General features: G+C 38.0%; 1 protein-coding gene across 1 annotated transcript; it reads right to left on the bottom strand.

Annotated features, from left to right (window-relative positions):
- Positions 1-7,005: 7,005 nt before the first annotated feature.
- On the bottom strand, positions 7,006-24,013 carry SFT2D2 (SFT2 domain containing 2). Its single transcript, XM_089512428.1, has 9 exons — positions 23,893-24,013; positions 19,024-19,110; positions 16,496-16,581; positions 15,745-15,826; positions 15,245-15,280; positions 15,092-15,150; positions 14,345-14,374; positions 12,214-12,272; positions 7,006-10,948 (listed from the first exon to the last, which is right to left on the bottom strand). Exons 1-8 carry the CDS (start codon positions 23,953-23,955, stop codon positions 12,233-12,235), a joined length of 483 nt encoding a protein of 160 aa, XP_089368554.1. The 5' UTR covers positions 23,956-24,013; the 3' UTR covers positions 7,006-10,948; positions 12,214-12,232.
- Positions 24,014-24,666: the final 653 nt, after the last annotated feature.

Raw genomic sequence — 24,666 nt, 5'->3', positions numbered from 1 at the left:
GAGGGACAGCAACCCGGCCCCCGGCTCAAAAAGGTTGCCTACCCCTGGCTTAGACACTGCTTAGGCACTATGAAGCGGTATATAAATGAAGCTTGTTTGTTTAAGGACTTGTTTACACATCCATCCTGGCCATCATTGCTTGCTCCAAAATACACTTGGAGACCACAGAAGGGTTGTTTGAAAAATTCATCATGAACCCAAAGCTCAGTCTGGCAACAGATTGTTTGAATCTTTTGAGAAAATATTTACATGTATACCGATTTTTTTTTTTACAATCCAATACAATCCACTTTGTGGAGAGTAGAAAAATTAAGAAGAGGGTACATGGTTGAGATTTTATAGAATTATGTATGGCCAAGAATGGAGGAAAGGTGTTCTCTCTCTCTCTCTCTCTCTCTCTCTCTCTCTCTCTCTCCAGATTCTGGCTTTAGAAGCATTTTATGCAGAAGAGATCTATCAATGGTAACCTAATTCAGCCAGTTCCACAACACAATGAGTCTCCATGGTTCAGAAGAAATCTGTCAGTGAGAATGTATCTGCAATACACATTTACAACAGTATGGTACTATTTTGGCTGCCAAAATGAGATGTTCTGGATTGAGATATTCCAGATGCTCTGCTAGAATTACATATACAGAGCTCTCTCAAATCTGCCTAGAAACCCCCATGATAGCTTTGCTTTAGGGTCCATAAGTCAGAAATGACTTAAAGGCACACAACAACAACAACAACAACAACAACAACAACAACAACAACAACAGAGAATGCCAAGCGCCTCACAAAACTGCACATTTCAATATTCCATATTTCACATAATGGAACCAAAGCAATAAAGGTGGTAGCAAACACCTATATCTATGTAGTACATACATGTACTGTACTTTGAATGTCAGCTTCTAAGCAACAACTTTAGGAAAAGGTTTAATACATAAGTATTCTGTAGCAAACAGAATACTGATGAACCCTTAGAAAGGCTTTTCTTACAATTTTTATGTTTGTTGCAACCACAAACTGCAATTGTGCATGGCTCTTTATTGTAAACTATCTGTGAACTGTACAGTGATGAAAGTGACAAACAGTAACAAGAGGCAGAAAGAACAGCCAGGTCTGGACTATTGGCAAGACATTCTACAATTATGCCTATAACTAAGGCATAATTCATTAACACTGTAATATAGTAAAGGATAGCATCATATCTTTTGCCACATAAAGGTAATTGGTTTTAGTCAATTTTATGGTTAAAGGGGTTGAGTGCTAGTACTGTGTGTTTGCATTATAGAACAACAGATTTAAGCATTCTGGTATGTGTATTGTAAATGAATTAAAGTGACTAAAGTGGAGGCCTTTAAGCAGAGGCTAGATGGCCATCTGCTGGGGATGCTTTGATTTGGATTTCCTGCATGGCAGGGGGTTGGACTGGATGGCCCGTGCGGTCTCTTCCAACTCTATGATTCTATGATTCTATGACTATTTTACAGTCAGTCCTCTGTATCCATGGATTCTGCATCCATGGATTCAACCAACCACAGTTCGAAAATATTCACACACACACACACTACAAAAAGGAAATCTTGATTTTGCTGGTTTATATAAGTGGGACTCCATTTTTCCACAACAATCCTTGTATGTAAGTTGATATAGAATGCTGGAGATTCATAATAATAATAGAATTCATAAGCTTCATAATCTTTATGGAGGATAAATATGAGTTATTTAGCATCAGTATTGATTGTGTCATTCATTTGATTTAACTAACAATTATTGGTATATTTCTAAATATTGTTCTGCATTACTCCATTTGTTCCAATTTTCATAATTAAGAAATGGATAGTACAGGAGTGAGAGAATGTATCCATACCCACACCTCATAACCACTGGTTTCCATAGTCCAATGTAACAGGTACCTCCTATCAGCTAAATGGAAGAGAACAAGCCATTTAATCAAAGCAAAACCACATGCTTCCATGCTTCAGAAAAGACATTCAACTGTTGATCCATATGTCTCTTGGCTTCACTGAAGTTCATGAAAACTGAACTCTCTTCTTGTGCTGTTACCAATGATCTTCTTAGCTATTACTCATGGCAGTGCATAAATCCTGCACTATGCCTGCCTCAGCCTTTAGAAATGTAAGTAATTGGCCCTTTATCTGCACTGATCCCTGCAAAAGTAATGAAAAGCCTAATCTTTGCTAAATCGTTTAAAGTCCAGTAATCACTGATGGTGTCAAACCCTGATTAAAAAAAATAAGCAAAGCAGCTGTCTTTTTGTCCTTCCTAATTATGACTTGGCATTGGATGTCATGCTAGACGGATATTTGGTTTCTCTGAGCTTCTGGAACTGAACGTACAGGGAAGAGAGTGCATTCACATGGGATGCAAGGGAAATGGAAAGAATGAGTTTGTGTCTCATGGATTTCATTTGATCAAGAATTTCCTCTTTTTTTAAAAAAAAAAAGTCATTAGAAACGTCTGTGTGTCGGGGGGACAACTATCAGATATCAGGTAAAGAGGGAAAAGACCTTTCCATTTTTCTTGTTCTGTGTGAACACCTGTTGGCCTGAGAGTTTAGACTGAGGGGTTGGTATTTTTTTAGCTATTCAACCAAGAAATGATCTAAACCACTTCTAGACAAGCATGCTAACTGATAAACGTGAGCAAGGACATGTTAATCTATAACACATTTAACAGAATCATGATCTCCGCTTGTACTCTATTCATAAAGCTCCTTCATATCAAATTGTCTTAGCCTATTATTTCAATTGTATGATATCAAAAGTATGTTTCAGCTTATTGTTTTTAATTGGATTTAATAGCAGCATTTCAAACATATTTAACTGTATTATTTTGATTGCATTTGATGGTATTATTTTAACTGTACTCTCTTAATTTAATTGTATTGCTAGAATTATGGCAGCATATGTATTAAAAATAGGATAGTGAATGAAGTAGTTGCATTATAGCAATTCAATTTACTAACCAAACCGGATGGCCATCTGTCAGGAATGCTTTGAGGTTTCCTGCATGGCAGGGGGTTGGATTGGATGGCCCTTGTGGTCTCTTCCAACTCTATGGTTCTATGATTTAGGCCTAATTGGAGATACATTTCAGATTATAGCATTTCTCATTCCCATATATATTTCTAAAGTAGATTTAGCCCCATATTATACATATGAATTCATTTACCCTATTGTAACAATCCATGGAACATAGTAAGCCACTGAGTCAAAACAGTGAACCATTTAGCAGTTATTTACAATAGCTGGTAGTGGTTCTCTGGGATTTCAGACTGGAGATTTCCTCATACCACTGGGAACCAGAGCTGAGGCTTTCTGTATGCAAGGCCACTGCTATACCATTCAGTTACTAGCCTTTCCTTTACTGAAATTAAGATTAAGGATTCCCATCTTTCAGCTGTTGCTTATGGGCAGTGCATATTTACGTTTTGTAAATAACCCATGGCTGAAAGGCTTGAGGACTGAAGTAGACGACTGAATTTACTCTGTTAACTATTTCAGAGGGTTTTAAAGAACTGATCTTATCTGTGGGTGCTTCTAGGCAAGGCTTTCCAGAACTTGGAACACATGTTTGGACTACAGCTCCAAGGAGTCCTGACAGCATGATCAGTCGTGAATTTTCCAGTCTCTGATTGTTTTTTAATGCACTTGACTTGCTTCATCCACCCAATTTTTACTGAGGCAAGGGGGCTACAGGCATCTTCTACTAGTCAGGCTTCCATGTTTTTCCACTGCTTCATCCATCTCTTTTATTTCTACAAGTTTTCCATTAAGAAGCTATAGATAAAATAGTTGTACAGGCATACTTCAGTTAACGAAGTCTCTAACAAAGAAGCTCTTTTTTTTTACAGTCTTTTCCTGCCTGCCCACCTACAATCCCACCCTCCCACCGTTGCTCTGCTTAGCTGGAAGTTTTTAGTAGTAGTGTATTGTCAGTGGGAGGATGATGTAGCAAAACAACCATCAGTGCTGGGTTGCAGCAGTCTGTCTGAAGAAAGCAAGGCAATGAACATTTTGCTAGAAGGAAGAGGAATCTGCTGTACCCAATCCTATTGTAGCTGCATGTGCCTGCTTACAACAAACAGTAGCTGCCTCCACAATCCCTTACCAACTACATGTGAAGAACAAAGCACAGGGGAAGAAACAGAGTAGCCTGTCTCACCTGCTACCCACAGGATATTTGAAAAGAATAGATCAATAGATTTGGACAGCAAAATAGAAAGAAGAAGAAAAAAGAAGAAGTCAGTGAAAGAAAAAAATAATCTCTGAATACATTATGGAAGACCTTTTCAACTGATCTCTAGCAAGCACAGAATATTTTTGTTTACTTGTGCAAGCTGTTTTCATTTCACATGTACCTATCCCTATTCTTTTCATGTTTTTTGACTTAACACTTTGGGTTATTTTTCCAAGGATGAAAGAAAGTGTGGCAAGCCAACTCTAACTAGTGATTCTCAACAACCTTCACTTCAAGCCTGGAACACAGAAACATTCCTGGTCCAAGAATTACATATATAAATATGCACCAATATTGATGCTATGTCTCCAGGTATGTATCTTTTCCCTACAGAACAGTGCAGATGAGAAGAGAAAAAAGGCGGAAAGAGCATAAGAGTGGTGCTTTGGTGTAAATGGTAATTATTATCGTTATCATTATTATTGCCTACCCATTTCTCCCCATGGATCAAAGTGGGGAACAATAATAATAAACAGACAAACAACATCAGTTAAAACGCACCTCAATTTAAAAGGTGAAATAAGATATACACATATTAAAACAATCAACATATAAATAAGAGGGTAATATCATGGCCAGCTAGCCAAAATCTTTGCTCAGAGCTGAGCCAGGAAAAGGAACAGGGACCAACAAGATTTCAGAGGAAATGGTAAAACAAAAGTGAATTTCCGGTGCCCATTGCCAGGAGAGTGTGAGATGGAGGATACAGAGCTGCTATAGCTCAGAGTCTAATGTAGGGAAGCAGCAATATGGAGCCAACACCCACTCAGCTTGATTTATATCCTATATCTCTCCCAGGAGGAAGATGCAAGGCAGATTGCAACCAAATTTTAAAGGTTTCACTGAAAAGCACAATAAATTATAATATTTAAATGTAAATTTAAAATAATTACACCATTAAAATATAGTACAAAACAATACACTCTTCACTTCAGGAAGATGAAGTGGCTAAAATCTCAGTCTAAAAAGTTCAGAATATCTAGTTATGTGATCTGAATATTGCCTTTATTTCCATTTGGGACTCCTATTGTACACAAATGTCTTCCACAATTGTACCGCTATACTGATGCTCCACGAAGTATGTGTTTGTGTACCAGACTTTCAGGAACCTGGCTAAATTACATTTGTGCATTTTTCTTTTCTGAATAATAAATGTATCATTTTTAACTCTCTGTTGGTGACTGTGCCTTGAAAAAGAGCATCAGTAATGTAATAAAATTTATTCGGTCTTTGACCAGTATAAAGAGCATCAGTATGAACATAATTAAGACTGCAAAGTCAGGACCCAGTAGATTCCAAACGTTCATTTATATTTACATACCCTCCAGCATTTCATGCATGAAAACCAAGATATATGTGGCTAAGATGGCAAAAGTTATTAATGATGAAGAGCACACAAGCGAAGAGAGGCTGCATCAGTTTGATTTTGCCAAAGACTACCGGGAAGGACAAGATTCCATCCTCTCCTCCTTAAATGAGTGCTGACCACATTTACACTTTGACTAACTAAAGCAAGCTAAGGAACAACTGAAGTTTGGAGCAACTGAAGCAAGCTAAGGAGAAAAAGTGGACGAGAAGAAACTGGGACATTTTAATGCAGCTGAAAAAGTGGAATAAAGAATTAATCAGGTAATTGGAGAGCATATATTCTCTTTCTCTCTCTCTCAAAGGAGTACAGAGGCTAAAGACATCTTACAGGGATGAAATTCACAAATGCCCCTCTCCGAGTTCCATAGGTATAAGCCATGTGTGTATGAAGGGGAGCAGCTAGTTCAAAGCAGAGTATGATCCAAAACACAGTGCAGAAATAATCCAGTTTGACACTGCTTTAACTGACCTGGCTCAGATCTAAGGAATGCTGGGAATTGTAGTTTGTTGTGGTGCCAGAGCTCTCCCACAGAGAAAGCTAAATATCTCACAAAACTACAATTCCCAAAATTCCATAGCATTGAGCCAGGACAATTTAAATGGTGTCAAACTGGATTATTTCTGCACTGTGTTTTGGCACAATGCTGTAAAAGTTTACCCTGACTCCCAGAACCCCAAAAAGGGTAGAGGGTGGGTTTTCCAGGCCCTAATCCCTGATCTCCAAAAGAAGAGTGCGGAATAAGCTCCCAAATGATTGTCTACCTTAGATTTCAAGGCATTATATGTGCCTATGTCTTTTTGGCACAACGCATGAAAATATTTGGAGTTTACCAAGATGTCAATTGGGTTTTTTGGACCTGTTTGCAATTTGTGCTCATGGTAAGCATTTTTTTTTATTCCATAATATACGCTGCAGAATTTCAAGTTGCTCAAAAATTAGAATTCTCTCTTATCACCCCAAGAAAGATAGCTATTCTCAAGTCCAAGTTACATTATTATTATTATTATTATTATTATTATTATTATTAATATCCCGCCGCTCCCTGTCTTGGATTGAGGTGGGTAACAAGATATCAAAGACAATAAAATCAAGTAAAAAAAACCATGGAAACAATAGTTAAAAGACGTATTACATTTCAATTTCCCAAACTCCCTCCCACCCTATAAAACAATAAAACAACCGATGGCCAATAAAATCAATCAAGATCATTCAATCCAATGGGAACAATTAGGTAAGTGGAAAAATTGGAAGTCAATTCGGGAACCCTTGCCGGAAAAGATCCCTTTTTATTTATTTTTATTAGAAAAGGAGCATGAGTACAAATTTAAAGAGTTAAACATTAAAACCCTCATTATGGTATAAAGTGAAATCATTAAAGCCTTGTACTAATATTACTTTGTAGCCTCAGTACTGAGTGGCACCATTTCTTGAACTTTTCTGCAATGCTGACTTTATTGAAAGCAATGAGATACACATATGTTGAGAAATTAGCTTTATTACAGAACAGATAGTGCTGTAAAGGTTTATTCAAAGAGCTGTTTTACTTAAAACAGGTGATACAAGCATGTACAAAAAGATACAATAGGCAAAAGAAATACATACAAAATTTAGCTTCATTCAGTCTGAAAATACAAAACTGTACTATGAAAATCCCTGTCAATGTGACTGTTACATAGCATAGTTAGGCACTTTTTGTGTTCCCCTTCAAAAAAGGACATCTCAAAGAGACTGCCTTATATTCAGCAGCTGAAAATTCTTAAGTTATGACAGTAGAGTACATGAAGTTAAGACAAACAGTGAGTTCAATGAAACAGTGTTATGTGACAGAATGTAGCAAAAATAGTGTGATTAATTGTCACAAAGTGACAAAAGGGCAAGAAAGTCGGAGAATCGGAAACAAGCCCTTTTTATAATATACAAAAATGTTTTAACCCAGAACACCAAGGCTGACCAAATGTTTAGTGTTAAGATTCAGATAATAAATTATTAAGGTCTTTGGAAAACTTGGTCATATAACTGTATTAAGATGCTGATCCTCTCTCTGCTTTGCTCCCTTAATGCAGTCTACTTCTCAAAAAATAATCATAAAGTCATAATTCAAAAACATTTTTAAAATACTTTTCAAATATTCAACGCCTTTAGCAAAAATATGATTTTTGAAGAAAAAACTATACCTTACCATAATGTAGCAGTGTCAAAATCTGAAAGCTATCCAAGTTGGAGACATATCTCGAATAGAAAAATAGCAACTAGAAAGCATTGGTGTATTTGCAGTGCATATAGTGAAGAATCACTCTTTTAGAAGAGACACAGATTTGTTACCTTCTGTGCCTTAATGTGTTAAATGTACAAAAGTTAACTACTGATCCTATAGCTTCACATTCTGTAAATGAGTACACTGATTATCCCAAACCTAAAAACTGGCTTTGTGAAAAGGAATAACTGCATCTTGCTCCTCTTAAAGTAAGGACCTAGATAAAAAGTTAGGCAAGGATGCTTCAGTTCTTTTTCCAAAAAAACCTTTAAGTTTCATCAATAAACTAGCATGGCATTCCAAGCCTTTTGTTGCAGTAGTTGTTGTTTGTTAACCTTCAATGTTCTGCAGCTTCAACAAGTAACAGTGAAGACAGGCAACAGTTTAAGAGAGCTAAAAGCAATTTGAGATAGACATTGCTTCTCATTATTAGCATGCATATTATACTGTACTCTTTCTATTCTACCAACCAAACACACATGCAAGTTTTTAAAACATACAGAAGTTATAATTTTGCCAGAAGTGAAAATGGGATATGCAGTGTATACAACACAAGCAACTACCCCTCTTTCAAACTACTTTAAACTCTCTGAAGAAACTATTTTCTCAGATGTAAAAGGCAAGCTGGTATGAAAGGTTAAGGCTGGTGTTTTAGAGACCCAGAATGATTTCAGTACTTCAATTTTCAGAAGAAACCCCCTGTGGTCCCTCTCCACTTCCACAGTTTACACTTTACCTCTCATAATTTAGTGTCCCAGAAACTTCCAACAGTTCTGAGAAGTGTACAGAGTTTACTCTCCCTACAGCAATAATTCATACATTAAATATTTTTGCAATAGAAATTAGCTTACCAGGCTCAGGTCCTGAAAAAAACCTGTACCTTTGAGCAGCCTCCACCTAGCTTATTTCATCACTACAGCAGCAGGATAAGAAAACCAGACAGACAAAATTACACTTTCTCTGCTATAATCACCTTCTTAAGGCCTGGTTAGCAACTTTAATAAGTATTCACAATAGCTCTTTGATTAATATTTATACTTTTGCCTTCATCTTTTTAGATTTTAAAAACTCATCTTGAAGACATAGGGTGGCTACTGTACCATTTCTGATCACTAACAGCATCCTATTTTTTACACTCTCAAAGACACACGTGCGCTCCATTTCTAAAACTATTGTATACATATCTTCACTGCCGAACACATAACTACCAATAACAGTAATGATCCTGAAGATCACACCATGTGAGAAGTAACCATACACGGAGTATTCACAGACTGGTCTTCAGGATGCTATTAGTGATCAGAAACGGTACACCTAAGTTTAATTGGTGTACCAATTAATTTATAATTATAAAGTCAAGGCTTCAGTTTTCTAACTGCTTATTGTAAAATCACTGAGAACTGAAACCAAACTGAAACCTCACAAACTTTAATTATGGTATCTTATTGACATCAGGGCAGGAGAACTTGAATCCTGACCTTTAAAAAAATAATTCATAAATGTCTAATTTTCTGATCTTTAGATTTGCTGGCATGGCAAAATGAGCATTACAATTAAGCTTCCCAAACCATCAGGTTAAAAATAGCTGATAGTAGCCAATAAAAGATGCAATTAGGTAATTATGCAGCTAGAAACACTGAGGCCAGTGTGCACTTAATTAGGTTTAATCCTGGTACTCCTGAGTTATTCAGGGAAATTTCCATGCTCAGATACACTCTACTAGTCCCTTTCAAATAATGGGAGAGAACAGAGTGGGAGGGATAATTAATAGAGACAGTATGTACTACAAGCCACTAGTACTGGGAATGTGATTAGGATTTTTTAGCTTTTAAAAAAAACCCTGCAAAGTATACATTTATCAAAATACTCCAAAGACTATTCTAGGACACAGCTCTCAAATAACACTTTCTTAGTATGTCTGCATGTATATACACATCACTTATTTCAATCCTTATTACAGAGAAAAAATTACTATGACAAAATTTGCAACAGAGAAAAGGAATTTGCAACTTCGGGGTACCCATTCAAATCATTACATGATATTGTCCTATTGGGAAAGCAGAATATTAAGCACAAGACATAGGCATCAGAACAACAATAAGCTGTGCTGTCCATGAGAACAGAAATCACATATTAAAAGTACATGGTGGTAAGAGGAGAAAATGGAGGGAAACATCTCCTTTAATTACATTTCATACTTGGACCATATTCTGTTTATAGGCTGTGTGAAGTCATATTTCACTAACTATTAAGAGGAATGAGGGGTGTGGTGAGGGATGTAATGAAACAGGAGCAGCAAGAAATAATTCAAAAGGCAACACATAGCATTAAGGCAGAGCTGCCAACATTATTTCAAACTGAGGCTGCATTTTAAGAGACCACAAATGTAATACAGTATACCAGTTTTAGAAATGGAAGAGCACTTGTTTGCTTTTATGATTCCTCATGTGTATCTGCTTGTTGCTGCTTCTGTTGCTTGCTGGACAATTATTCAACATCAAAGTCAGTAATTTTACAATAAAAACTGAACTTGCTGTTTTTGTTACAAGATATTAACTTACTTCCTTTCAATGATTGTAGCTACATATGTTGTAGGAGACAAAGGTTTTCAGGCTCCAACATTTAAATCTCACCAAAAAAGAGATACAAATTGTAAAACCCCAGTAAACCTACCATGTTCTTAGCTAAAAGCAGCAGCCAGCCTTTAAATTGTCATTTGGACCCCATAAATCAAAAACATGTAAACTGAAGCAAGAACTTCAACTCCCGTGTATTTGGGATTGTCATAATATATTTTACATTAACAAAAGTGCATAATCTGAAAAATACATCTTTGTGTCAGACAACACAATAGCTTGACCAAGCAAGCAAAAAAAAAATATGTAGTTGATTTTGGGGTTCATCACAAAATTTGTTATCCTTGGTAGAACAATATTTGGTATTCTCCAGTTCACAGATTTAATTAGCAAACTTAATAAGTTTGCTCCAAGCCAGGTGTGTACAGACGCAAAGGTCATAGGGTTGTGCAGGTCTTCCAGTCCTCAGTGTAAGGAGATGAAATTTATCTTGCTGGCCTATAGAAAAGTAGCAAAATTCTTTTTTATATTACTAAAGTCACTACCGCTGATTTTATATTCATGCTTTTCATGCTTTACATGCTTTTCCTTTTCAAAAGCAAAACTTAAATTTAATCAGTCACTCCTACTAGCCAGAATGGTTTCTTGTTTCAAATCAGGAACCTGAAAACACTTAAGTATTTAGAAGGTACTGGTTGCAGAAGGAGGCCACTGTGCACGCACGCACATGCATGCACACACACAAAAACCCTTAATCCTTAATTTTTTTTTTGATAAATCACCTCCCCCAAATGCTACTCTTTAGTTTAGAGTCAAGCTACACATCTTGATTCAGGCTGAAGCTTACAGATAGTAAAAACTTGTACCTCTTTAAGAAGAAAAACAGATACAAGTAAATTCCTGGGCTTTCATACAATCAACAACATATACACTTAAAAAGAAACCCCAAATATACTACAACTATAGTTTTACCCACTTTATTTGTTGTTGCTGTTGTTGTTGTTATTGGTGTGTGACTTCAAGTCATTTGTGATTTAGGGCATCTTCAAGGCAAACCTATTAGGGGCTTTAGGGGGCAAGATTTTTCAGTGGTGGGCTGCTAATGCCTTCCCCTGATGTTGAGTGTGTGTGACTTGCCCAAGATCAGCCAGTAGGTTGAACCCTGGTCTCCCAGACGCCTAGTCAGCATTGAAACCACTACCCCATGTTTGCTCTCTACCTACTTTACGCTATCCTAGAAATTTACCATTGGATTTGTATGCATGTCTGATCAATTTAAATATCCACAGCATACCATGGAGCATCCCTCTGGATAATATTTTAGTATTATTATTTGGAAGTTGTTTTGTTACTTTACCACTTCCTCAGAAAGCAACACACTGGCCTAGACCAATTATTACGCCATCTAAGCAAAAGAGTCAACTAGTACTAGATTTAACCAGTGCACTAGGAGTAGCACAAGAGATAGCACACATATACTATCTCTTGATAGTGCAAATCTACAGAGCTAAATAAATAAATAAATAAATAAATAAATAAATAATGATCAGTCAATTGCAAAATATGATATGACCTGGATCCCTCCCTTGTGCCAATTCTGGCAATGAATGTCTACTAGTGCAACTGACCTTCCAGCGACATTGCTAGATTCATACCACAAAGACGTAAAATATTTTTTACAGTAAACCTAGATGGACATTGCTGAGTAAGAGTTGGGGATATAACCATATTATCATAGTATGATTACACATTCAAACACTTACCAAGCTGTTTATTTGCCTGTTATGTAAGACATACTGTGAAACATTTCTTCACAGCATCCCTGTGGAAAAAGAGAAACATTAATGAAGCAAAGATACTGCCTCCTTAAACATTTAAATTAGCCAAGGACTTTGATATTTTGCATATTTTATTCATGCATTGGATAGCCACCCTTTAAGACTTATCATATCACTACATATATAATAAAAAGTAGCATATATAATAAAAAAATTTCCATTAAAATCTAAAGAAGACAACTCTTTTTAGAAACCCTCTCAAAACAACAGATGTCTCACAGATGCATCTTTGGACAGACACTCTACAACTCGACAAGCCAGACCCTCTGGCTCTTGCTGAGAACTAACTTTCTGATTCTGCTGCAGAATAACTGTTTATCAGATACATGCCCTTGTACTTAATTGTTGTTGTTGTTCTACAGACTTCATGTGTTTTATTGTAAAAACTTCATAAAAAGTTAATTAGGGAAAAAAACAGATGTCCAACCATGTATTTCTTAGAATTAAACCTTAGGAAGAACTTTCAGACAGTAAGAGCTGTTTGACAGTGGAACATGCCTCTGAAAGCGGTGGACTCTCCTTCTTTGGAGGTTTTTTTTTAACAGAGGCTGGATGGCCAACTATCAAGAATATTTTCACAGTATTCCTGCACAGCAGGCAGTTGGCTGAATGGCCTTTGAGGTCTCTACCAACTCTTATTCTATGATTCCACAGGATGTGGGCCACTGCTAAGTCATCTAGCTAACATAAAGATTAGATCCTCCCCCTGTAAGCCCTCTGTGGGCTGACGTGTGGACCTTTTCCATGAGTACTTCAATTACGACATGACTTCACTTCTCCTAGTGGGATAAGGTGTTAAGTGCTATCAGATGGGTGTTGCAAATACCAGCTGACAATATTGCCAGCTTTGTTCTTTCTTCCACTTCCTGGCATGTGAGAGTGGAAAAGCAAAGCCAGTAATGGAAAAACTCTAAGCAGTGATCCAAGACAGTAGGGATTTTCTTCATATTAATTTCCAGAGGTGGGGCTTGTCTCAATAAGGCATGTGGGCTGGAATTCTCCCTCCTAACATTAGTGTCTGCCAGCTGTACAGATAATGGGAAAAGGAAACATCTGAGAGTAGATGTACCACCAACCAATCTGTATTGTGCCATCTCCCTCTATAAATCCCTCCTCAGAACCAACTTCTTTCATGAAGTCTTGGTATAAAGCCAAATACCCAAGCCCCAATGTAGCAAAACCTAACTATGCATATTAGAAATAATCACACAGTCTTTCCTTAATTACTCCTGCCTTTACATCCCTCCTTTCTTCTGCTGTATGTTTAAATACAGACTGTTAGCTATCAAGACAGGGACCTGTCCTCTTCTATTTTATAAAGCAACTTGCAAATTGATAGCACTATATACATTATCGAAACTCAGAAATAATAGAACACACTGGGTTGTCCATTATCAATTATGTATTGCCATTCCAATCCTGCAAGGGAATTAGTTCAGTCTCTCTGTCAGCTTTTAACTACATAGTTTTGTAGTAACTTCTGGCTCTGAGGCACACTAAGTGATATTTCATCATCAACATATAAGTCACAAAGCAATGTGTCTGTCTAATAAACTAAGGTGGGTTACAGACCGCCATTTGGGACGTCCTCAGGACGTCCCAGTTTAAAAAAGGGGCGTCTCTTCTAGACGCCCTACTCCTGTTACGGACTCTGTCCATAACAAATGGCGGCGGCCGTTCCACATGGCCTCCGCCATTTTGCTGTCTTGGATGCATAGCATCCAGACGTGTCGCAGCAGAAGTGATGCCGCGAAAGCGCGCCTTGCGCTTTGCGGCGCCACTTCCGGGGCCCAGGAAGGAGCGCGATTTCCGCGTTCCTTCCTAGGAGCGTCCGGGAGCCCTGCGGTTTGGCCGCTGCGGCTCCCGGACGTTGCAAGCGGCGGTGGCAGCAGACCACCGCAATCCGGCAGTCTGTAACATGCCTAAGTATCTTGTGAGCCACCTTGGGGCTCTTTTTGGTAGAAATGCAGCACAGACGTTAAATAAATAAATAAATAAATAAATAAATAAATAAATAAATAGTGCTTTCTGAAGAAAATGAGGAATTCAAGATTACCTTGCAAATGGAATGTAGGAAATACTGTACCTAAGGCATAGATAATACAAATACAATAGTTAGCAAGGACAGATAGCAGTACTTTTCCCCACACAGTAAAAAGTGGTCCAAGCCACAGTCAATCTATCATACATTGTGGCCTGCCAAACAATAGACAAATGGCATACCTGGCTTTTGGGCTACAACTATTGGTGTTTGTAAAATTAAGGTTAATTTCCCCACATTTAATTTCCAAACTGTCCAAGAAAATCAGAGCAAGCTTGTGCTACTTTTTCAGAGGCACTGTTTATTTAGAGGAGAAATGTCAAACATAAACCATACGCTCATTACTCATTGGTGGCTGTGAATGACAGCTTTCTAGACTGACACTATACATGTAGACCATTTCAGCAAAAAGGAAAAAGACAAATGCGCAAGATGGACAAGAGTTGCAACAATTAATCTGAGCCTCAATGACCGTAGTTGAAGGGAGCTAGAGAAACAAAGCAATAAAATTGACTTAGAATTTATGTGAGAGAGATTCAAGGAATCAAAGATATATGAAAGGCAAAGTAAGACAATGCAGGGGGGCAATACATCAAATGGTGGAATAGCAATCTAGATAAAATTTCATAGGAAACTATTTGTGGATGTTCAGCTCCATAATTTTCTGTAAAAATAAGCCTTTCCATTATAAATGGGCACAAGGCTCAAGAAAATGCTACCTATTTATGTTAAGGGCTATGCAGAAACAGGGATGTTACCTACCATGCTAAGGCAAAGAATTGCAGAACACAGAAGATCAGGGCAAGTCCCTTATTGTGCCACTGGGAAAAAAAAGGGGAGGGATCACAAATCAAGCAAATAAAACTATTTGTCAATGTATAATTACATACAAATTACTGAAATTCAAGCACTTACCCAGAAAGCTGCACATAGAGTTAATATGAGGCACAACTAAAAGAGAATAGAAAAATATTACAAATAGTCAGAACATAATGGCCACAGCTGGAACAGGACATCCGTATATAAACCATTGTTGAAAACAGAATGCTGGCTAGTCTAACAAGATAACTCTTATAACAAGAAAATTCATTTAAGACTGAACTGTTCATATGGTGCATGCAATATACCAGCATTAATGCAAATAAAATGTACTGAAGTTGCTAACTTATGAGTAGTCAATAATAGTAACTTGCACATTTAGGAATTTGCAGTCATTCATGATAGCACTCTTGCTATTCCAGTACATTAACTAAACACACCTTAGAGTCACACATCACAAAAGCTTCTAGCTTTATGCCTGGTCTATGTCCTCCTCTATAGTCCTAATTCAAATGACCAAAATACTAAAAAAAAGCATCTTATCTATCTCCTCACAACTAGCCAATACATAAAAATATAGTAACTTCATTACTTACGAGCATAACAATAGTAGCTATCAAACGAGTAGGTTCAAGCATTCTTTTCAGTTGCCTCATAGGCCCCATAAGAAAGACTGTGCTACAAAATAAAATTTAAAAATCTTAAATATATCTGCAGGCAGTAGCCCACACTTTTTAAGACATTCACAAGCTTAAAGCAGAAACACAGCTGTACTGTAAAAGTCATTGGTATATCATATATTGTCTCAAAGATATTTCTCATAAAGTAAGACAACATTAGTCCTTGAAGAAGAAAATACAAAATTACTGAAAATGAGTTATGAGACATGAAGATAGACCAACTAAGATCCAAAACACACTGCATAAGTAATCAAGACTGAAACCATTTTAACTGCTCTGGCTCAGTGCTAAGGAATTCTGGGAACTGTAGTTTTGTGAGAAATAGCCTTCTCTGTCAGAGAGCTCTGGTGCCACAATAAACTACAATTTCCAGGATTCCCTAGCACTGAGCTAGGCAGTTAAAATGGTTTCAGTCTTGATTACTTATGCAGTGTGTTTTGGACCATAGTTAAACTGGTATGATTTTTCAGCCTAAAACAGCTATACCTTTGAATAGTTAAATTGCTTCCCACACTCCAAATGAAATAAAATTGACAACCATAAGACCTCATCCTCCTGTCAATTATTTTATCAGTCAAAACATTTTGACTTGGTTAGGGAAAATATGTAGAAACATTGTGCATCTCACAATCTGCTATGATCTATAAATTTTCTTTAAAAGGACTACCTTCCAATGGATGAGATATTTCCCAATGTGTAAAATACTGCAAACAAGAGTAGTCCTTTTCTGGGAACCCATAGCAAGCCAGTACCCTGAAAAGGGAAGCAAACAAAACTAAATAATCTATTAAAAATGTTATGTAAATGGTATAGAAATAACAACAGAGGCTAACAATAATACATTCCAGATTCTCTAATTTATTCTTATACAAGAAGTTTGTTTTACCTCCCTAATGAAACATTAGGCCTTCAAACAATTTATTTTTTTAAAATAATAAAAATAATACTTTCATATTTAGAACATTCTGTGAAAATGCTAATTTTCCGAACAATTTCAGTTTAAAAGAAGAGGGAGGCAAAACATCATAGGTACTGTAAACAAACTCAATTCTGCGTATGTTGGTTGATAAATAAAACAGAGCTACCAATGAACAAGAGGAAAATATCAGTAGGTCAGGGAAATGTCACAATTTGTTTATGCATATGAGAACAACAATAAGATATGGCCAACCTGCACCTCAAGAAACTACCCAATGAGATCTGGCCATGCCCAGGAAACAAATAATTCTATCAAACTCTTGGTAGGTGGAGAGAATGGAATGACTAAAATCTTAAGCAAAGTGCTCCATGCTGCAACACTTTGTTCCAGTACAAGAACTACTTCTTACAACTACTACAACATAATTAATAAATGTGATTTCCTTCAAGAATCTGAAAGCTATCTTTGCAGCCACTCTGAGGCTGCAATCTTGTGCAACATATTTACAGTGTTTGGGGCTGCTCAGAAGGGGGGGAAAGAGTAAGGGGAAACATGGTGCTGTATAAATTATGCATAACATGGAGATTTTTTTCCTCTGTCTCAAGAACATTCATGGCAGATAAAAGTAAATGATGCTTAACACCACATAGTTCAACTATGGAAATTGCTATAAGAACTTTTGTGATGGTTTTAGAAGGAAATTAGATAAATCCATGGATACTGGAGCTATCACTAGTCAAGATGGCTCCCACTACTATCACAGGCATTATGTCTCCATTGCTGGGGAACATGAGACAGAGGGTATAGTTATACTCATTTCTAGTTTGGTGGTCACTGTGTGACAAGAATACTAGTACAGTTGGCCCTCTGAATCCACAAATTCTTTATCCATGGATTCAACTTATTGAAAATATTCAAAAAATATAAATTCCAAAAGGCAAGCCTTCATGCTATTTTATATAAGAGACACCATTTTGCTATGCCACTGTATTTAATATCTTGAACATCTACAGATTTTGATATCCACAGGATGGTCCTAGAACCAAAGCCCAGGGAATACCAAGGGCCCACTGTATAATCAGGTCTTTGGTCAGAATCAGGGTGCATATGTGTCTCTTTCTCTAAACATGGTTATTCTTAGTTCTTCAGCATTCAGGTTTATTATAGTCTGATAAGTCCTCTTTCATTGCATTTTTTTACTGAATTCGAACACTAAAGATTTCTCATAATTTACAAACAATGTGTTGCATCCATTAGTGGGCCATGCCTTAGCAAAAGCTGGGAAGCTGTGGCCCTCTAGATGTGATTGGATTTTAAATGCCATTGATTTCAGCTAGCCCTGCTAATGGTGAGGGATGACAGGAGTACTGGGTCCACTAATATCTGAGAGGTTGTTGGGTCCGTGACATTGTCTTAAGAGAAAGTACATTTGTCCCTCTATATTTGCTAGGTTTAGGGGCACAAGACCCCCGTGAATATGGAAAAACCACAAATAACAAAAACATGTTTTTACCTGAGAGGACACCTCTCTAGGAATCTTTAAGTCCTCCAGTGCAACTCTGGGGTCAACGTCCGATAGACACTGACCATAGAACTGCACTGGAGGAGCTACAAATGCCTAGTAGAGTATTCTCTCTAAGAATCTCTAGGTCTTTCAGTGCAACCTTTAGTTAAAGTTGACCATAGAATTGCACAGGAGGACATAGATATTCCTAGAGAGAACATATTAATCAAATCCGTGAATAATCAAATCCGCAAATATCAAAGCCACAAATATGGAGGGATGAGTGGAGCCACCCACTTCTTCCCCCCTGCCTCCTGTCCCTCCAAAAAAACTGCTTCTGAGTGCCACTCTGCAACAGAACAGCAGCAATAGGTGGAAGAGGAAGAGATCAGTAGATACTGTGTACACAAACTTAAACCAGTGGAAGTACTTTTACCTAAGGGAAACCCACCATTGGATAATTTTGCATTAAAATTAAACTAAGGTTGCAAACATATGGGTACAGGTGGGAATAGAGACCCTCTAATCTACATTTGTTTGAACTGGTGTAAAAATGTAACAGGAATAGATGAGACAAAATCTTTTTTCTATATGGACTCAAATTTTATGTACTGCTTTGGTTAGCATATTCCTAGATAAAACATATAATAGTTTGAAAAATGAATGAGATGACTACAAATAGGTTGTTTTGCACCATGGGACATATTATAGAAGAAACCCAAACTTTATTTTACAGAAGTTTGATGAGGTAGAAAAGAGGGAAGCATCTTACCAGGATAGAACACAGGACTCCAAGAGCAAAACAAGCAATGAAGCCTTTCAGTCTTGTGCTCCAGCTTAAGGAAGATGCATCCACCACCTGGAAATGTTTTAAAAGAGACTTATTAAAATTTAATTTTCAAGATTTTTGTCCTTTCTTTTAGAGTCACCTAACTGTTAGAGGAAATTGGTGAGAGGAAAGTGATGTACAAAACACTGAGTTCTCTACATCTGAAAATATCATTACAAGAATAACTGGATTTCTAATTGAAATCACTAACAAACAGTTAAAAGTATTAATGATTTGCTTCTCATACATATTTTCTGAATCAATGCTTGTAATACCACTTTGAAATTATTTCCACCATCTCTGCCTCTGTTAAATTAAAACAAAACTTTGCACTTTTCTAAAAACAAAAAACTTTCTACTGATCATCAATAAAAGCAATGCTTGAGTATGCACTACTCAGATGTTCACAGAAAGCAGTTAGGTTTCCTAATCCATTAGCTGTTCTCCATTACACCAAATCAGAACAGAAGAGAATTTTCCATTTCCATTTGAAAACAGCTTTGTGAGCTTCTCGTGCAAATACTTAGTTCAAAAATCATAATCAATTAATAAAAACTGATTTGTATCAGTTTAGCCAATGTTATAAAATTAAAGATTAGCACAAACTTCTATCGTTTTTGTATTTGAAATTTCAACAATGATAACTTGGAAATTGCGGGAGTGGGGACTTTAAAAAAGAAGGCAGGGCACATCCAAATTTTTTTAGCATTCCTATCAGGCTGTCTGACTCTTCAGAGAAACAAAATTACTTGTATATCGGCATATCTTAATACAAAACAGTGCTGTTAATTTTACAAGACTAACACAGCTGTCTTTGATTTCTACCACTATGTTGGGGCTGTTAGGAGCATTGAAAAACGCATGCAAAGCTATCTGCTTCATGGCCAAGATTAGTTCATTTATACTAAAGATTCAAAACACAAGATAATGGGAAAAGTACAATTTCTGGAATGCTATTCCTTGCAAATATTTTGTTTATTTTCTATCTTGCACACACCCTTGAGAGAGTTTTATCCTAAGGATAACCTAAAAATCATTTTGAATTACAAAATAAAACAACATAAAAGTTCCTAAATTATACAATCTGACAAGAATGTTATATATGTTTTAAACTGGTGTTTCTTACATCAATTTAGTTATGTCTTACAATTTTTGTTCTACAATACCATTAACTTGTAGGTGTAAACCCAGATAACAAAATTAAACTACCAAAATTCTGTAATATTCTGATGCTTGTTTTATTATAAAGTTCATAATAATACTTAATATCTTTGTATAACACTTCCATGTCATTAAGGTAGTTCATATATCTAGGCTGAATCGATACTGCAGAAATAATGCAGTTTTGACACTGCTTATTGCCATGGCTCCAAGCTATGCAATTCTGGGATTTGTAGTTTTGTGATATTTAGCCTTCTCTGTCAGAATGCTCTAGTGCCAAAACAACCTACTAATCCCAGGATTCCATAGCATGAAGCCATGGCAATTAAAGCAGCGTCAAACTGCATTTTTTCTGCACTGCAGATTTAGCACTTGCAATCCTTACAAACAGCTCTATAAAGTATGGTTATGATTCATACTGCAGGTGGAGGGGCTGAGGTTTGTCTATGGCCACCTGTGATTTCATGGCAATGGCTTATCGGTTTAGTAGCTCTGACTCAGCCACATAAGCATACCAAGTTAATAACTCAGCCTTTCCCGACATATTCACTCAAGGTGGTAGTTTGTGCTGCAGGGATATGAAGTTTTCCCAGCACACATTTGCAATTCCTCCTTCAAACAAGGCATTTATTGCTATTACAAATGCTCAACAGCATTCTGGTTGCATCACATATCTGTAGGGATCTGACAATCCCCTCTGCAATAATAATCATGACCACCTCATTTTACTAACTTTATGTTACAGTTACTTCTCTTATGCGTTTTTAAAAAATGAACACACACAATATAGGTATCTCTCTTTTACAATGTTTAGAAAGCCTTTTTAAGGTATTCTAAAATTTAAATGAGGTTTCCCTTACTGTTAATGTGTTTCATCATAGTTTAAAACCAACAACATTCCTTTAGTTCTGTTTGCAAAACAAAATCAATGCACTTGGAACACAAATGACTATTTACACAGAGCGGCATCCATACTCTTTCTGTGGGGATGGAATATCACACCACTGGTGCAAAACTGGATTAGCATATATAATGGTGCGGATGAAATCCATAGACCATCTATGCCTTTTCTCATTTCCCATCCCAACATTCCGAAAACAACAAAACAAAACCTATATATATATAATTTGATTAGGGTTATATTGCTTGGGGAATCAGTAAATGTCAATGGGTTGCACCCAAGTGTTCAACAGTAGCCTGGTCCTAACTGGAACCCATTCTGTTTACAGAAAGCTAACAGAAACCAATTCTATTCATGCAAGACAAATCTTTTCACACATGTCTCCCTTCTTATAAGGGACAACTCTTATTTGAGGTCAAAAAAACCCTGTCCTTTATAGGGCTGGCAGGTGACCCTGATTATGTTATGTCCCCTATTTGAGGGTCAGAAGGCTTTCCCTTTTATACAGACTGAATGAGGGGGGGGAATCCTTCATTTCTGGGTGTGGATCCTTAATAAGGACAGAAATGTGTGCATCATGTAATTTATTAATGTAAATATGCTAATTTTACAGAGAAATACATGGTTTAGTATGTAGACATTCTTTAGTATGTAGACAGAATGCAATTATGCTAACAGCTACTTCCTGACTGTCAACCCTGCATCAGCTGTTGCTTATGAGCTGCTTTGAAAACCTGGCAACATTATCCCCCCCCCCTTCTGAAAGAGTGTTAGATATGTTGAGCAATACTGAACAGGAAAAGGAAATCAGTGAAAATCAGATGCACTGGCCCAGTTGCTTTCTGCCAGCACAAAGCCACCATGGGATATAGCCATAGCTAAAATTACATCATGAGTGTGGTATAGTGGTTTCTGAATGCTGATCTACAGCCCTAGAGACCAATGTTCAAATCCTTGGAAACCTAGGGCACAGCCTTTAAGTCACACTGTCTCAGCCTCAGGGAGAAGCAAGGGCAAACCTCTTTTGAACAAATCTTGCCATGAAAATCCCATGATTGGTTGGTTCACCTTAGGGTTGCCATACGTAGGAAATGACCTGAAGGCACAACACCACAAATTCAATTTAACATTTTTGCTGTGCAAAGACAGATGCTGCATCTCTGCACTGGTTTTGTTTTAGATATTGCCCTTCATTAGAAGGAAAGATTGCTTGAAGTGGTTTCTTTTTGAGCTCCCAAGTAATAATGAGAAATAAAATAGCCTTGACTTATGGATTTCTCCAATTAACATTGGCCCTAGTAACAGATTAACCAGAGCATTAGTGGAGCAGTGTACATATTAATTCAATTAAGGCTTGCAGCCAAAGCTTAACTAAAGTACTAAATTATCTCAAGTGTACACCTTTAAGACAGTGGTATTTTGCTTTCTGTCTCCTTCTCTATGCTTTGGTAGTTCTTCCCAGGAGGATTTTGGTAGTAAACAACTTTTACGCTTTCTCTTCTGCTTTCGTCCTTTGAGGCGTTTTGCTGTTCTTTGCTCATCTTTCAATATAGCATAGACAAAGTAATACGGAGTCACAGTTAATCACATAAAACAGCTAACGAGAACAAGACTTGTTCTTCCATTTGTGCTCCTTTTCATCACCCCTAAACCCCACAATTGAACCAGTAGTTTTCTCAGGCTCATTACCAGAAAAAGCTTTCTAACAACTACAGTATTCTGCCCTTCTCTCCGCCTATGATCTCTGGGACTAAAATACTGGTATGGTCAAAGGAAACAGTGCATGCAGTTAAGTGCTCTTGCTCCATCCTATGGAATCCTGGGATGTGTAGTTTTACAAGGTCTTCAGCCTTCCCTGCCAAAGAGTGCTGGTGCCTCACAAAAATACAACTCCCAGGATTCTGTAGGAGGGAGCCCTGACACTTGAAGCGGTGTCAAAGTACATTATTTCTATGTACAAACAAACCTTCAGCTCTATAATGTGGCACAGGAAGCCTGAGGGGTGGATGATGTGTTTGGTAGTCCAACAGTGGCTTTCAAATCGAGGGCAGGGTCCTGATGTTGTTGGACTTCAACTCCCAAAAGCCACTCTCCGCCTGTCAGGGATTCTGCCAACTACGGTCCAAAATAATAATAATAACAACAACAACAACAACAACAATAATCCCCAGTTGAGAACCCTCATAGAGAGGCCAGTGTGGTGTAGTGGTTTGAGTGTTGGATTAGGACTCTGGGAGACCAAGGTTTGAATCTGGGTTCAGCCATACAGACCCAGCAGGTGACCTTGGGCGAGTCACACTCTCTCAGCCTCAGAGGGAGGCAATGGGGAGATTTAAATCCTAACCTTTTAATTCCATCCCCTTAATCTTTAGAAAGGTTTCTCTGTAAACATATGTATATATTTATGGAGACCAGGGTTCGAGTCCCAGTTCAGCCATGGAAACTCACTGGTTAGACCTTGGGCGAGTCACACTCTCTCAGCCTCAGAGGACGGCCATGGATTGTTGTTATTATTATTATTATTATTAAATAAAGAACCCTCTGAAGAAACATGCCAAGAAGAAAGCCTCACGAAGCCTTGGACTTAAAGGAAACGAGTTGAAGGGACACACAGGGACGCCGACGCCGACGCCTCCTGAGCAGTTTGTGTGGAAGAAGGCCGAGGAGCCCGAGGCGAGGCCAAGGGGAAAGTCCAGCCTGGCCCCAGGCAGAGGGGCCTCGTTGTTGCCCTTCCCCTTCCCCGCATTTACCTCGGCCAAGGGGCCCGGGTCCTCGGCGTCCCGCCCGCTCAAAACCCGCTTCAGCTTGTCCATCTCAGGCACCTGTCGCCCTCCTCCTCCTCCTCCTCCTCCTCTGGCCCAGCTCCCTGGCCTCAATCACAGCCACAAAACAGCCAGCCCCTCCTCCGCCTTCCCAAGACCACAACTCCCAGCATGCATCAGGCGTCCATTAAACGCCCCACGCCCCGCCTCTCAAACGCAAGGCATGCTGGGAAGTGTAGGCTTTACCTCACACAAACACACGCACCTGCGGGAGAAAATTCAAAGATATACACTTGTCCCTCCGCCGCAAATAACCAAAACGCCATGTTTTCCCCTGAGAGGACACCTCTCTGGGATCTCTAGGTCCTCCAGGGCAACATCCAACAGACACTGACTATAGAACTGCACTGGAGGAGCTACAAAGGCCTAGTGGAGTGTCCTCTCTAGGGATCTCTAGGGCTTTCAGTGCAACTCTAGTTAAAATTGACCATAGAGTTGCACTGGAGGACCTAGATATTCCTAGAGAGAACATCAAATCTGTGAATAATCAAATCCACAAGTATCAAAGCCACAAATATGGAGGGATGAGTATATATATAGCTATAGAACTCTATAGAATCACAGAGTTGGAAGAGATCGCAAGGGCCATCCACTCCAACCCCATTCTGCCATGCAGGAACTCTCAATCAAAGCACCCTCCAGAGATGGCCATCCAGCCTCTGTTTAAAGACCTCCAAAGGGAGAGACTCCACTAGGAACATG

This window comes from Sceloporus occidentalis, unplaced genomic scaffold (assembly GCF_023333645.1).
Source record: "Sceloporus occidentalis isolate IW3139 unplaced genomic scaffold, rSceOcc1.0.p SCAF_2, whole genome shotgun sequence".
Classification (NCBI taxonomy): Eukaryota; Metazoa; Chordata; class Lepidosauria; order Squamata; family Phrynosomatidae; genus Sceloporus; species Sceloporus occidentalis.
Note: the sequence above shows the minus strand (reverse complement) of the source record. Positions and strands in the feature narration are given on the sequence as shown.

Excerpts from the sequence above, each read along its gene's own strand:
- SFT2D2 (XM_089512428.1), bottom strand. The coding sequence starts at position 23,955 with ATGGACAAGCTGAAGCGGGTTTTGAGCGGGCGGGACGCCGAGGACCCG. Across the intron at positions 16,582-19,023 it reads GAGTCCTGTGTTCTATCCTG|GGTACTGGCTTGCTATGGGT; the intron begins GTAAGATGCTTC and ends TTCCCTTTTCAG. Across the intron at positions 15,281-15,744 it reads TAGCTACTATTGTTATGCTC|TTGTGCCTCATATTAACTCT; the intron begins GTAAGTAATGAA and ends ATTCTCTTTTAG.